At 42.5% G+C, this 12,500-nt stretch overlaps 2 protein-coding genes across 22 annotated transcripts in view; one reads left to right on the top strand and one right to left on the bottom strand.

Moving 5' to 3' along the window:
- etfa (electron transfer flavoprotein subunit alpha) overlaps nucleotides 1-12,500 on the top strand; it is a 316,751-nt gene that overhangs the window by 37,603 nt on the left and 266,648 nt on the right. Inside the window, exons 11-12 of one of the 3 annotated variants that reach the window (XR_012399772.1) lie at nucleotides 1-1,084; nucleotides 1,341-4,107. The exon at nucleotides 1-1,084 is cut by the window's left edge and continues 675 nt beyond it. The exons of 1 other annotated variant lie outside the window; for it this stretch is intronic. Coding sequence is in view for 1 of the 2 variants with exons in the window: in NM_198909.1 (NP_944591.1) it covers nucleotides 3,517-3,552 (36 nt within the window). In the remaining variant the exon portion in view is untranslated. 3 annotated transcript variants of the gene reach the window in all.
- tmem266 (transmembrane protein 266) overlaps nucleotides 4,220-12,500 on the bottom strand; it is a 102,760-nt gene continuing 94,479 nt past the window's right edge. For 5 of the 19 annotated variants that reach the window (XM_073942354.1, XM_073942351.1, XM_073942353.1 and 2 more), the window contains 3 exon segments: nucleotides 9,512-9,574; nucleotides 6,675-7,336; nucleotides 4,220-4,903 (listed from right to left, as the gene is read on the bottom strand). In XM_073942354.1, coding sequence (XP_073798455.1) covers nucleotides 6,693-7,336; nucleotides 9,512-9,574 — 707 coding nt within the window. In that variant the 3' untranslated portion in view covers nucleotides 4,220-4,903; nucleotides 6,675-6,692. 19 annotated transcript variants of the gene reach the window in all.

The following is a 12,500-nucleotide window of genomic DNA, read 5'->3' on the forward strand; positions in this document are numbered from 1 at the left end:
CCAATCAGACAAACCTGGGCTAGCTAATCCAGCTCTTATAATGTGTTCACACCAGACACAGCATGTGCTAATAAATCTTGATGTTCATGTGTAAATAGACATGCAAACATTTTGTGTTTACTCGCTTCATTTGCACGTCAAATTCACTTCATTTGCACATCAAATTTACTTCACAATGGATGTGGATTCACGTCATGTGCAGGACTTCTGTCTGCCCAGTCACTAGCTTTGTTGCAGAATGGCTAACATGGATTTTCATTGAAAGAATATCTGTTTATGTGCTTTAGGAAGGCTAAAAAAAACGTGTATTTCCACGGTATAGTCCACTTGATCCTTTCAGAGGTGCACTCAGCTCAGTTCATAAACTTCTCCAGAAGCTATACCTGGATGATGGAGGCTGTCAGTGGCTTCTGACTGAGGCGAGCCCAGTTTGTTGAGCTGGTGTCGGCAAGAGGATTTCCCCTCAGGACACCAACAACAACCACTACATCATAATCGCGCCCCTACAAGAGAAAGCTCCTGATTGGTTCACGTGGCGTGAATGTAAGAGTTTAGATTTTCCGATTCGAGTGATTTATGCATCAAACGCTTAGCTTGCACTGCTTCATTCACTTGAATCTAACGCCAGATGTCTATTCCAGTATTTGAGTTGACTTGACATGTTAATCACTCACGCTTGATGCTTCATCTGCGTCTGGTGTGATCGCAGCATTACTAGGCTTTCTAGAAACATCCGTGGGTCCCACTTTATATTAAAAGTCTTTAACTACTATTTACTTGCATCAAAAAATAAATACAATGTACTTACTGTGTTTATGATGTATTTGAGAACACTTGTGGTGCTATTGAGTTGGGATAGAGGTTGGGTTATGGACAGGTTTGGTGGCATGGGTAGGTTCAAGGGTGGGTTAAGGTGTAATGGATGGTCAACAGTGTATTTACAAATGTAATTGCAAAAGTTAATTACAGATGTACTTGCATACATGTATTTAATCAAGCATAAGTACACAGTAAATACACGTATTTACACAATAAGTGCATTGTAACAAACTATTAATTCCTGTGTAAGTACATATTAGTTAAGGCCACTTAATATAAAGTGGGACCCTCCTGATTTAGTGAGACCTTCACAGAAGAGAAAATGTAATTATTTTCTCTCGTGAATTCTTAATCCTTGGCCATGAGCGCCTCGGTGCAATGTGTCAGCACACTTTACCACTAGGCTACTGGTGCCAACCATTAGATAAAATTGAGTTTATAATGGTAAAATTATGAAATGCCCATCCTGACCTCGTCATTCAATCCAAAAGGAATTTAGGAACTGGACCAACATATTTTAGCTTAAAAATCAGGCAAGAAGCCTTTGAACGTTCTTTTTTTTTTTTTTTGAGTGTCCAACTAAGGATGAAGTATCCGTAACAAGAAAGATACAATCTTCTTCCTCTGAAACATCTCATTAGTACAAAAGATCCCCATCAGGTCATCAGAGACATTTTAATCCATTGCCTCGGACAATCAGCAGAACCGTTCATGTTTATTATTAATAGCGCTGTAAATTTCAAATGACCTGGTATTAATTTCTTCAGCAAACCCAGTCTACAACCAAACCCAAATAGACTGAAAAAACCCTGTCCCATATTTCCCTTTTAAATGTTGCAGGATGCATTATTCCACCTAATGGAAAGTGTGCAACTTCTGAATTATTGAGTTGCTGAATTAATCAGTGGCGACTCGTGGCTCCGTCCAGAAGCCTTATGCACAACTTCTCCTCCTTTCCAAGCAGAAAAGTAATTGATAGTCAGCACAAGTGTGCGGGTGTAGTTTTTCACCTTTATTTTCTGTTCCCTCTCACCAAACCTTTACACGCCCGACTGCACACCATAGTTCAAGGTGGCACACATGCTCTCAGTGCCAGAGGGCTGCCACACACACACACAACAACCCATCCATCTGTTGTTGGTGTTTACCTTGTGTAACGCTAGCATCGTTTATTTGCCTGTGTTTGCCCTGTCGCTCATCTTTTATTCAGGCGGTGCGTGCTACACACAGGTGTGCAGGTAAACTGTGTAAAAGTGATTGCCAATGATGGGCAGCACTGGTGAACAGGAGCAGCTCTGAGATCAGTTTACACACGATCGCTACTCAGATAACAAATTAAAATGTATGGGCTTTCTCCTCCTGCCTGGGATTGAAAAGTGATATGGGGACATATTGGGGTGACGATATAGTTTTTCAGGCTTCTCTGGAATACGGGAGCGCTTCGGTTTTGGATGAGAACCTCAATGTATAGAAAAATTTAAGTTGTTCTCAAGTGACAATCACTTTGCCTAGGATACTTTCTAGAACAGTGGTCTCAAACTCAGTTCCTGGAGGACTGCAGCTCTGCTTAGTTTAGCTCCAACCACCTCTAACTCACACCTAGTGTCTAGTACTCTTGAACACCATGACTAGTTGGATCATCTGTATTTGATTAGGGTTAGAGCAAAACTGCAGAGCTGGAGGAATTTGAGACCTATGTCCTAGAACAGGGGTGCTCAACCCTGCTCCTAGAGATCTACCTTCCTGCATAGTTCAGCTCTAACCCTGATCAAACAATTATTTAGGACCTGAACAGCACTTTACAGTCAGGTGTGCTTAATAGGGGTTGCAACTGAAATTTGCAGGAAGGTAGATCTCCAGGAACAGGATTGAGGTAGTTGTTCTAGAAGGAACTTTGATGCAGAGGGTTTACCTTTAGAAGTCAATGTACATGTATGTCCCTGTTCAGTTCCTGTCGCTGGAGGTAAATTTGGCTTTGCAAGTCCCACTGTCTTGCATGCTTTAATTTCAACCCTAACCACACAAACTTGAACCAGCTATATCAGAGGTGCCCAAACTTGATCCTGGAGGGCCTGCAGAGTTTATCTTCAACACAGCTGCCAGGAAGTTTTTAGTAAGAGCTTGATTAGCTGGTTCAGGTGTGTTTGATTAGGGTTGGAGCTAAACTCTTCAGGACACCGGTCCCCCAGGACCAAATTTGGGCACCCTTGGGCTAGATCTTAAAACTAGACCAGGGTGTCCAAACTCGGTGCTGGAGGGCTTGTGTCCTGCAGATTTTAGCTCCAACTTACCTCAGCACACCTGCAAGGATGTTTCTAGAAAGCCTATAAAAGCTTGATTAGCTAGCCCAGGTGTGTCTGATTGGGGTTGGAACTAAACTTTGCAGGACACTGGCACTCCAGGACTGAGACACTGGACTAGACACTTCTAGGTAGGTCATGTTGGAACTAAAAAAATGGGTGCAGGATTAAGGACCCCTCACATGCTGGAGCACTAGTGCTCCAGCATGCTCTAGGATAAATGCTCTAGGATGGTGTAGTGACTGCTGCAGATCTACATGTTCATCTTAATGATGATTAGATTTCTATTCTGAAAGATTATGCACATTGAAAGTAAACATTAAATTAAATCCAAGCGTTGCCTAATGTAACGGTATCAATTCATCAGTAATTTATTCTTCTGTGGATCTATCTCCAGGTTGTACCTGAGCTGACAGAAGCCCTGAACAAGTAAGACTTCACAGGATTATGCTACTCCACATGAAAACTTTACATGAAAACTTTACTAAGACTTTACTTGCCTTAAGAAGCTCTGAACAGATGCTCCATTGATGATCACCTTCTGAATGTGATTGTCCTCCAGAACACTTAAATCTACTTTCAACATCACACCACTTCTTGCAATAAAAGAATTCCTTGATACATGGGATTGAAGTTTTGTAAGTTGTAAACAAATTCAGGATTGTCTGACTTTGCTCCTGGTACACGTTGTACTGCAGATTTCAGGTCCAAAGCTAATAAATGCTAATTTGTGGTCTTCAGCCTGTCTAGAAGCTTCCAGACCAGTGATGCACAAACCTGAACTGTGTACAACGTTTACCATCCATGAGCAAGATTGATCCTTACTTGGCTTAAACTAACGTTAGTGTAGTAGTTCAGCAGTGGTAGGATACTCTTTAAATATTCTTTGTAATCTGTTTATGGAAGCAAGTTGATCTTTGGTATATATTAGTAAGATTGCAAACTGTTCATCGATGTTCACCATAGTCCAATAAACCTATTAAATATACATGTGCTTTTGTTTCCTATTACTCTCATAAAGGACAAGAAATGCTTCTATGGCAATACTGCAAATGCCATAGATGTGCACATGTTTGATTACAACAAAATGAAGCTGGACGTTTGAATTTACCAACTTTTAATTGCTTGACAATTTCTCTCATTATCAGTTTATAAAATCCCTTGTCGATAACACAGGATTAATTTGCCTTAGTCAGAAAGCAGATATATCTTTTCAAAGGCTCATGCTATTGGGATGGGGTTAAGGTTTGGGGTTATGACAACATTCTAACCATAATTTCTCATAAAAATCTTCTAATACGGTATACCTGAAATGTTCGCCTATTGTTTGCTCTCCGTGTTTTAAAAATACTTGAGTTTAGCACTTTTTTTTTCCTCGCATAGAATTTGAATACAAACATCAGCATCAGTAATGTAAGAAAGGCAAAGGTAAGAAATTTGGCTGAATCACACAGCTTGACATTTGAACACGGATCAAATGTAACCCTGCAGCATTGGGGGTAAAAGGACTGTACATTGTGTGTCAGTTACATTTCGTACAAATTAACAAATTAAAAACTCCCTCCCACGCCACCCTGAATGAGAACACATGATAAGTCTTCCAGCCACACTCCGATATTGGCCTACCATCTAAAAGAGTGCGTCTTTGCTGGTTTCATACAACACTCACCCAACAGACACGCTTAAATTCCTGAAGGATCTTCCAATGATGGCTCCCAAAGTACCTCTCCCTGACTCCTTGGAAGGTTGTGCAATTTTGGCAGGAGTGAGACAGTTCAAGTGCTCTTGCAGAGTTGGAGAAAGAGAGAGAGAGAAATGTGCATCTGTAAGGAGGAACGTTGCATGAGGCGGGTAGCAGAGGGCATTATCCTGATATCACTTCCTGTGCCCCTATCTAAGAACATGAAACCTGGGAGTGAGTATCATAGTGCTGTTTGACAAAGAAAGAGACCGATTGGCTGTGTCCGAAAACAAAAGAAACTACTGCCCCATCATTCAACAATTCTGTATGACTCTACAGCAGGGATGCCCAATCCTGTTCCTGGAGATCTACTTTCCTGCGTAGTTCAGCTGCAACCTTGATCAAATGCACCTGTCTTTGATTAGTGCTCCTTTAGATCTTACTTGGTTGTGTTTGATCAGGGTTGGAGCTGAAATCTGCAGAAAGGTTAATCTCCAGGAACAGGATTGGCACCTCTGCTCTACACCCTAAAGCAAGGCTTCAAATCCAACCTTGGAGTCTTTTGCATTGTCTTGTTTAGAGTATTTCTAAAGACACTGATTAGGTTGTGTCTTTTGCGTTGAGTTAACCAACCTCGACAATCTCTTTTCCTATACTACTGCTCCATCAGAACCAATTCTTAAGGAACCACTTGCTGCAGGTTGTGTGATATGAATAGGGAACAATATGGCAAGTCTGTCGAACAAAATGAAGCATCGGTGCACACTGATCGGTAAACAATTCCTGTCACTAGTTCATGCCTCAGATGTGTAAAGCAGTGTTTGCCAGTAGTTTCTGTGCACTCATGCAGATTATAGATGTTTAATGTCTCCCTTACCAGATCAATCAATTTTAAGAGTTGATGAGTTAAGGGCTGTTTGATTGACTGTTGAATTGTCCCCAAGAAAAGAGTCAGGAAATAAAGGGGATAACAGATAGGAGTGGTTGACTAAAAGCGAGTGTACATGATACAATTTTTGCTGTCGTACGAGCTTGTGCGTGATGTTTGATGAGTCCTGCATAACAGGGTTATCGGAATATAGTTTACAGCAGACTAGGCTTTATCATTTCTGGTGCTAAAAAACCTGTATGTATAGCAACTATTCATGGCTTGCATTGCATTAGGCTCTAATGTAAGCAAGAGAGAGACCATGAGTGTCTCTAAAGGAAAATCTTCCTGTCCATGTTTTTTGGCATGGACTTTAATGCAATTGCTTTAAAGCAATTGTGAATCACAATTTTCACAAACTCACTTATCCGTGGACATGGGATCTTCCTTCCACCATATTTCACACCATGCATGCCTGCCTTAACTCGCCCCTGTAAGAGCCATCCTCTTGTAGAGCTCAGCTTTAACCCTACTTGGGCCAGATTAATGTCTTCATAATCACTTAACCTCCAGATTTCGAGTAGTTTGCATCTCTGAAAGAATGGTGGACCTTCCAGGAGAAGGATTGTAAGTTATTCACAGGCTGACTAATGGCTGGAAAACACCACACAGTTTTTGCCCCAGTTAACAGCCTGGAGTAGTAGTTCTATAACACAGTTCCTTAAAATCAGATCTAGTCTACATATTTTGATCAATCAGAATTGACAGACAAGTCTATGTCTGTTTTTAAATTTGATCAGATTAAAAAAAACTCCATGATCTATTTCTACCTGTGGATGCTCCAGCAAATAACGGTCTACAGAAAAATTGTAGTTACTGTACTAGTCAGGACGTCTGTGGGTGCTGCCAGCAAAGGTCCATGATTCGCATTTCGGACACAGCCAATGAGTAAGCAATACAGAGAGAGGCCAAGAGAGAGGCTGCTTCAGCTGGTGTAGGTGCTCACCGTTCCACTCTTCATGCTCTATGTGTCTGGTATATGGCTCAGTGGAGTATCTGCTGGCTCCATAAGTCTGTACTTCTCATCCAGAGATGGCTCGGTCCCCTGCAGGTGAATTAGTGGCTTGGTCTGGAAAACACCCAGACTTTCCTGGTTTCTCTTGTTGTAAATGTTCACCCTGTGCTCCAGTTCCGGGCTGGCCTTTACTGACCCTGCCGGGCTGGGTAATTTAAGGTTGACCGGGTCCACCCTGCCTTTCTGCGCCAGGCAGGAGTCCTCAGACAAGGAGGAGAGCAGCTCTTTGACCACTGCGCTGGGGTCATGGATTCCCGGTTGCGTCCCGAGGGTCAAAGGGCTACAGTATGGAGGAGGGCAGCAGCGCTGACCGCTGTAGTCGGAGGTAGAGGCCTCCCGTACGGTAGAGCTGCAGTCAGTCGTGGAGCCCAGTGTGTGGCTGCTGACACTGTGCTGCCGGGCTGTAAAGCTGCAGCTGGACCGGGACATGGTCGTGCTGGATGCTTCACTTACAGAGCTGCCCGTTCGCTGCCCACTGCCTGGGCCATCAGCACTGACCAGGGAAGGAGGCAACTGGTTGGGGTTGGTGGGAAGGTGGACATCGATGGCTGCTGTGGTTATGACACGTGCACCAGGGTCAGGTACACCGATGTCTGCATGTACAACAGATGATATAACTTGGTGAATTAATGCTAAAATTTAAAAGTGTCAATGATAGTGGTCACGTCATCAGTGGCATCGTTTGGCATTTTGGGGTTATTCACTGCAGAACCAAATGACTTCTCTGTACAAAATAGGTGGAGTTAGGGTAGCGTTCTCAATCCTGGTCCTCTGCTCTGCACATTTTAGGGTGCTTTCACACCTGCCTTATTTAGTTCGATTGAATCGCACTAGAGTTCGTTTCCCCTTTTGGTACGGTTCGTTTGGGCAGGTGAGAATGCAGCAATCGTATTTGAGTGCGCACCAAAAGCGGACCAAATAAGCGTACCGAGACCTGCTTGGAGAGGTGGTCTCGGTACGCTTTCAAACGAACCCTGGAGCGGTTCGTTTGTGTTAAGGAATATGATTCGTACTAAAACAGGCCCAACCACAAAAAGTACTGCGCGTTTTGGATTAAAATTCAGCTGCCGTAGGCTGATGCGCTGTGCATTATGGGATATGGAGGAAAAATAGTTGTTGACAGCGCTTTACCAACAGAGAGAGAGAGGGGGGAAAACATTACCTGATGGATCGTTGGTAATATTTCTGCAAGATGACAATGTTGACGTTTAGCTAAATTAATTCACGTCTCCTCCTGAAGTGACGAGCGATGCATTAAACACTGTTTTCCGGCCGCGCTTCATTTTCATAATATATAATTTGTCTAAAGCAGGGATACAATCAGCCAGTGCAGTCGCCCCTCCAGAGTAAAAGGTTTTGTTTACCTGCAGGAGTTTAGTGGCATTTTCCCACACGTGAATTCTGACCAATCCTTAAGCAGTTTATGAAATATGTTCAACAACATCTGGCCAATGACAGATGTGGATTTTGTCAGATGACTGCATTTTGGTTCGTTTCAACTGGTTCGGACCAAAGCCAGCAGTGTGGTGTGAAAACGACCCAAAGACGGCAGAAAATGCACAGTGTATCATTTATTACCCTTGGTCCGGACCAAATGAAGCGAACTACAGATGTGAAAGCACCCTAAGATGTCTCTCGTTTATCACACCTGATTTTAAGAATCAGCTCATTGGAAGAGAGCTCAGTGAAGGAATTGTGTTCTGATTGACATGACCCCTACAGTGTTCACTGCACTCTACCCCAAAGCTGCTGCAGAAAACTTGCTGAAGTTATTTAATTTAAAACAATGTTTTGCACTGTTTGTAGCGTGGTCAGATTTATTGTCATGTGTACAGGGTAATTTTACCAAAATCTTAAGTTTAGCAAAAGTCATGTTTTAAGTTCTTCAATACTATTTGAATTGAAAACTGTTCTTTTGAACTGGATTTATGGCTGAATATCCTGTGATGTACTCTTGACAGAGCACTTATGATCAAATGGAACAAACCTCTAAAGCGGTAAAAGAAATATACAAAATGTACCGAGCAGTGGGTTAAAAGGACCAGAATTGAGAACGGCAAGGTTATGGTTTGCTTGAACCATCTAGTTCCACCCATTGGTATGAAGGTAAGCTCTGATTATTATCTAATAACTATACTGTGATGTTGGCACCCTCTCGTGCTAGTTCCTTTTCTGTTATTTTACATCTCTTTCACTTTTTAAAAATGATATACTTGCATGCTTAAATGTTAAATGTGCAGAAGACCTTATATTTCAGTATATTATGACACACAAACATCTTTGCTATCTAAACATCTAGGCCAGGGGTGTCCAAACTTGGTCCTGGAGGGCCGGTGTCCTGCATAGCTTATCTCCAACCTCCCTCAACACCTCCCTGGAAGTTTCTAGAATACGTTGAAAGAGCTTGATTAGCGAGTTCAGGTGTGTTGAATCGGGGTTGGAACTAAAATATGCAGGACACCGGCCCACCAGAACCGAGTTTGGACACCCCTGATCTAGGCCATTGAAAGGATCCGTTGAACACTACTTTAGTCGGACATACTGTATACAATGAAAGCAAGCAGGTGTGTGATACAGCTAAGGCAGTGGTTCTCAATTCCAATCCTAATAGAGTCAGTTAACAGGGAGATCCATGAAGGAATCCTCGTGTGTCAAATAAGAGAAACATTAAAATTGTGCAGGCGGGAATTGAGAGCTACTGATCTAAGGGATGCATTTGGCAATCAACATGCTTTTCAGAAGAATAATAAAAAAATATCACTACTTACCGCTACTTGGCTCACTGTAATACTGACTGATGTAGTTGTTCATATCATCCTGAACGACACTCTCTAAAACAAAAGAAATGTGTGTGAGTACATAACGAAGATCTTTTCCCTTCAGTGTTTGCTGTCTTAAAATAGAATCTGGATGATGATCGATCTCGGCATTTTTGTTTATAATGTATCTGCTTTTATAATGCAGAACTAACAAAGCAAAGCACTTGATGTGAAGCCATGAATGTGAGGAAAGCCCCTGCAAAAAAAAGAAAGAAAGAAAGAAAGAAAAAGTGCCTGTAAAAATCCTGGAGGGACTGACTAAACATTTCACAGTGGAGCGTGGTACAGTGTCAGTACTGCATTAATGTGTTTTTGGCCCCCTTTATCTGCTGCTTGGCCTTCTGACCCAGAAAGAGGCTGTCTGATGTGCTTGTGGCTGTAGATGCAGCGGAGGTCACTGGCTGGGCAGAAAGTCTTATGATCCGCCTGGCAGAGCGAGGACTCTACTGCACTAAGTGCCATCCGCACATCTCTGGAGATGAGACCTAACTCACAGTGCCTTTTTAAATTCATTTTTATCATTTGAAATATTCATCAAACGGAGGCTCGGGAGGAGATGGGCAGCCGACTAAAACACCAGCAAGACAATCACAGCCAAATAAATAACACATGAGGATGAAGACGCGCGCACACACTTTTACTCCTTCCAGGTTTGAGCGGAAAAAGAGTCAATATAAATGTGTTCTTGAAAACCAATTAGTTGTACTTTCGAATACAATCGTTTTTATTGTAAATTTTCGGTACACAAACCGTCAGAAGTTCTCTTCTAAAAATGAGGATTTTTTTTCTCAGGCTCCTGTGTGTACGTTCGGTCATTTCAATTTTTTTGGCAGAGAGGAGGTTTCTTTTATTTCCTGTAAAGTGAAATAACTGTATATAAATAAAGGAGAAAAATGTCAATTTTAGAAGAAAATTTCATGTCATTTAGAGACTTTTCCATCTGAACTCTTCAGTTGTAATCATTAGGGATGGCTGACATGAAACTGACGTTTCGACAGTGTCGAGATCCCAAAGTGCAAGTGTTTCGACACTTTGCACTGAAGCATGATCCAAAACACCCAGGTCATGTGACCAAAGCGATTCGAAACAGCCAGGTCATGTGACTAAAGAGATTCAAAGCATTGGTTTAACGTTTTAAAGGATTTCTGAAGCGCTTCTAGAACCCAGGTTTCATCTTCATCCAGGAATCACTTTAGTCACGTGACCTGGGATTTTCAAATCACTTCAGTCACGTGACTGAAGTGATTTGAAAATTCCAGGTCACGTGACTGAAGTGATTCGAAACACTTCAGTCACGTGACCTGGGTGCTTCAAATTGCCTTAGTCACCTGGGTGATTCGAATCACCCAGGTGACTAAGCCGATTTGAAGCACCCAGGTCACGTGACTGAAGTGATTCGAAACACCCAGGTCACGTGACTGAATCAATTTGAAACACCCTGGTCACATGACTGAAGCGATTTGAAACACCCAGGTCATGTGACTAAAGCGATTTGAAACACCCAGGTCATGTGACTAAAGCGATTTGAAACACCCTGGTAACATGACTGAAGTGATTCGAAACACCCAGGTCATGTGACTAAAGCAATTTGAAAAACCCAGGTCACGTGACTAAAGCGATTTAAAACACCCTGGTCATGTGACTAAAGCGATTTGATACACCAAGGTCATGTGACTAAAGCGATTTGAAACACCCAGGTCATGTGACTAAAGAGATTTGAAACACCCAGGTAACATGACTGAAGTGATTCGAAACACCCAGGTCATGTGACTAAAGCGATTTGAAACACCCAGGTCATGTGACTAAAGCGATTTGAAACACCCAGGTAACATGACTGAAGTGATTCGAAACACCCAGGTCATGTGACTAAAGCGATTTGAAAAACCCAGGTCATGTGAGTGAAGCGATTCGAAACACACAGGTTAGGTGAGTGAAGCGATTCGAAACACCCAGGTCAGGTTACTAGAGTGATTCAAAACACCCAGGTCATGTGACTAAAGCGATTCAAAGCATCGGTTTAGCGTTTTAAAGCATTTCTGAAGCGTTTCTAGACCTGATGAATCTGCGTTTGACAGGGTTGGAAAAAATCAAGCAAAGCAAGCACAAAGTGAAGTGACTTGTTTTCACAGAATATATTTCAGTTCCGCTTGTTTTTCTAACTTCACTGGCAGCTTTTTCTCATTCTAAAATGTCAAATGTATGTGTGAAATAAAACAGCGTTAGCTCGGTCAAAATGTAATCGTTTATTATGGGCTATTTATTTTTGGCGTCTCCATGCAGCATTTGAGGAATCCGCTTCCTGAAACTAAGCAGACGTTGAGAGCGATGATTCAACATGATCACACCACACAATATCTCTCTGTGGTCACTCGCTGCAGTAAATCCTCATGTGAATCTCAGAGGAGATAAAAGAAACCTCACTCTTGCTGATCTCGGACAGGTAACTGTATAAAATACACTCAGCAGCTCTTATATTGTTTGCGTTGTTTTCTTGGGTGTTTAAACGCATCTAACTCTCATCCTATAATGTAAAATATGCCACTAAGCTTGGAGCCCTGAGGCAACCGTCACTCTGTCTGCTTTCCTCCGCTCTTGTGTCTCCAGGGCCGGCCTTCGCTTTGACAGCGTTTCTGTCCATGCAGCATTTAGAGGAAAAAAGCCACGGGCTGGCTCCTGGTGCCCGCATTTCCCACAATCCTCTGGGGGAAGACGTGTGGCTTGTATGAAGGCCTTTGTGGGCTTCTTCAGGTTAAAGGAACAGATGTTTGTGCCATAGTTGAATACTCTTTTAAGGAGGAACAATGCCCAATGCACAGAGCAGCCCGTGTGCGTGTGTGTGTGTGTGTGTAACAGCTGTACTCTTGCCAGACAGATCCCAATGTGACCTGACATAATGTGAGGAAGATTACAGCGGTCTGATATAATGGCAGATCAGCTC

Source organism: Danio rerio, chromosome 25 (assembly GCF_049306965.1).
Source record: "Danio rerio strain Tuebingen ecotype United States chromosome 25, GRCz12tu, whole genome shotgun sequence".
Classification (NCBI taxonomy): Eukaryota; Metazoa; Chordata; class Actinopteri; order Cypriniformes; family Danionidae; genus Danio; species Danio rerio.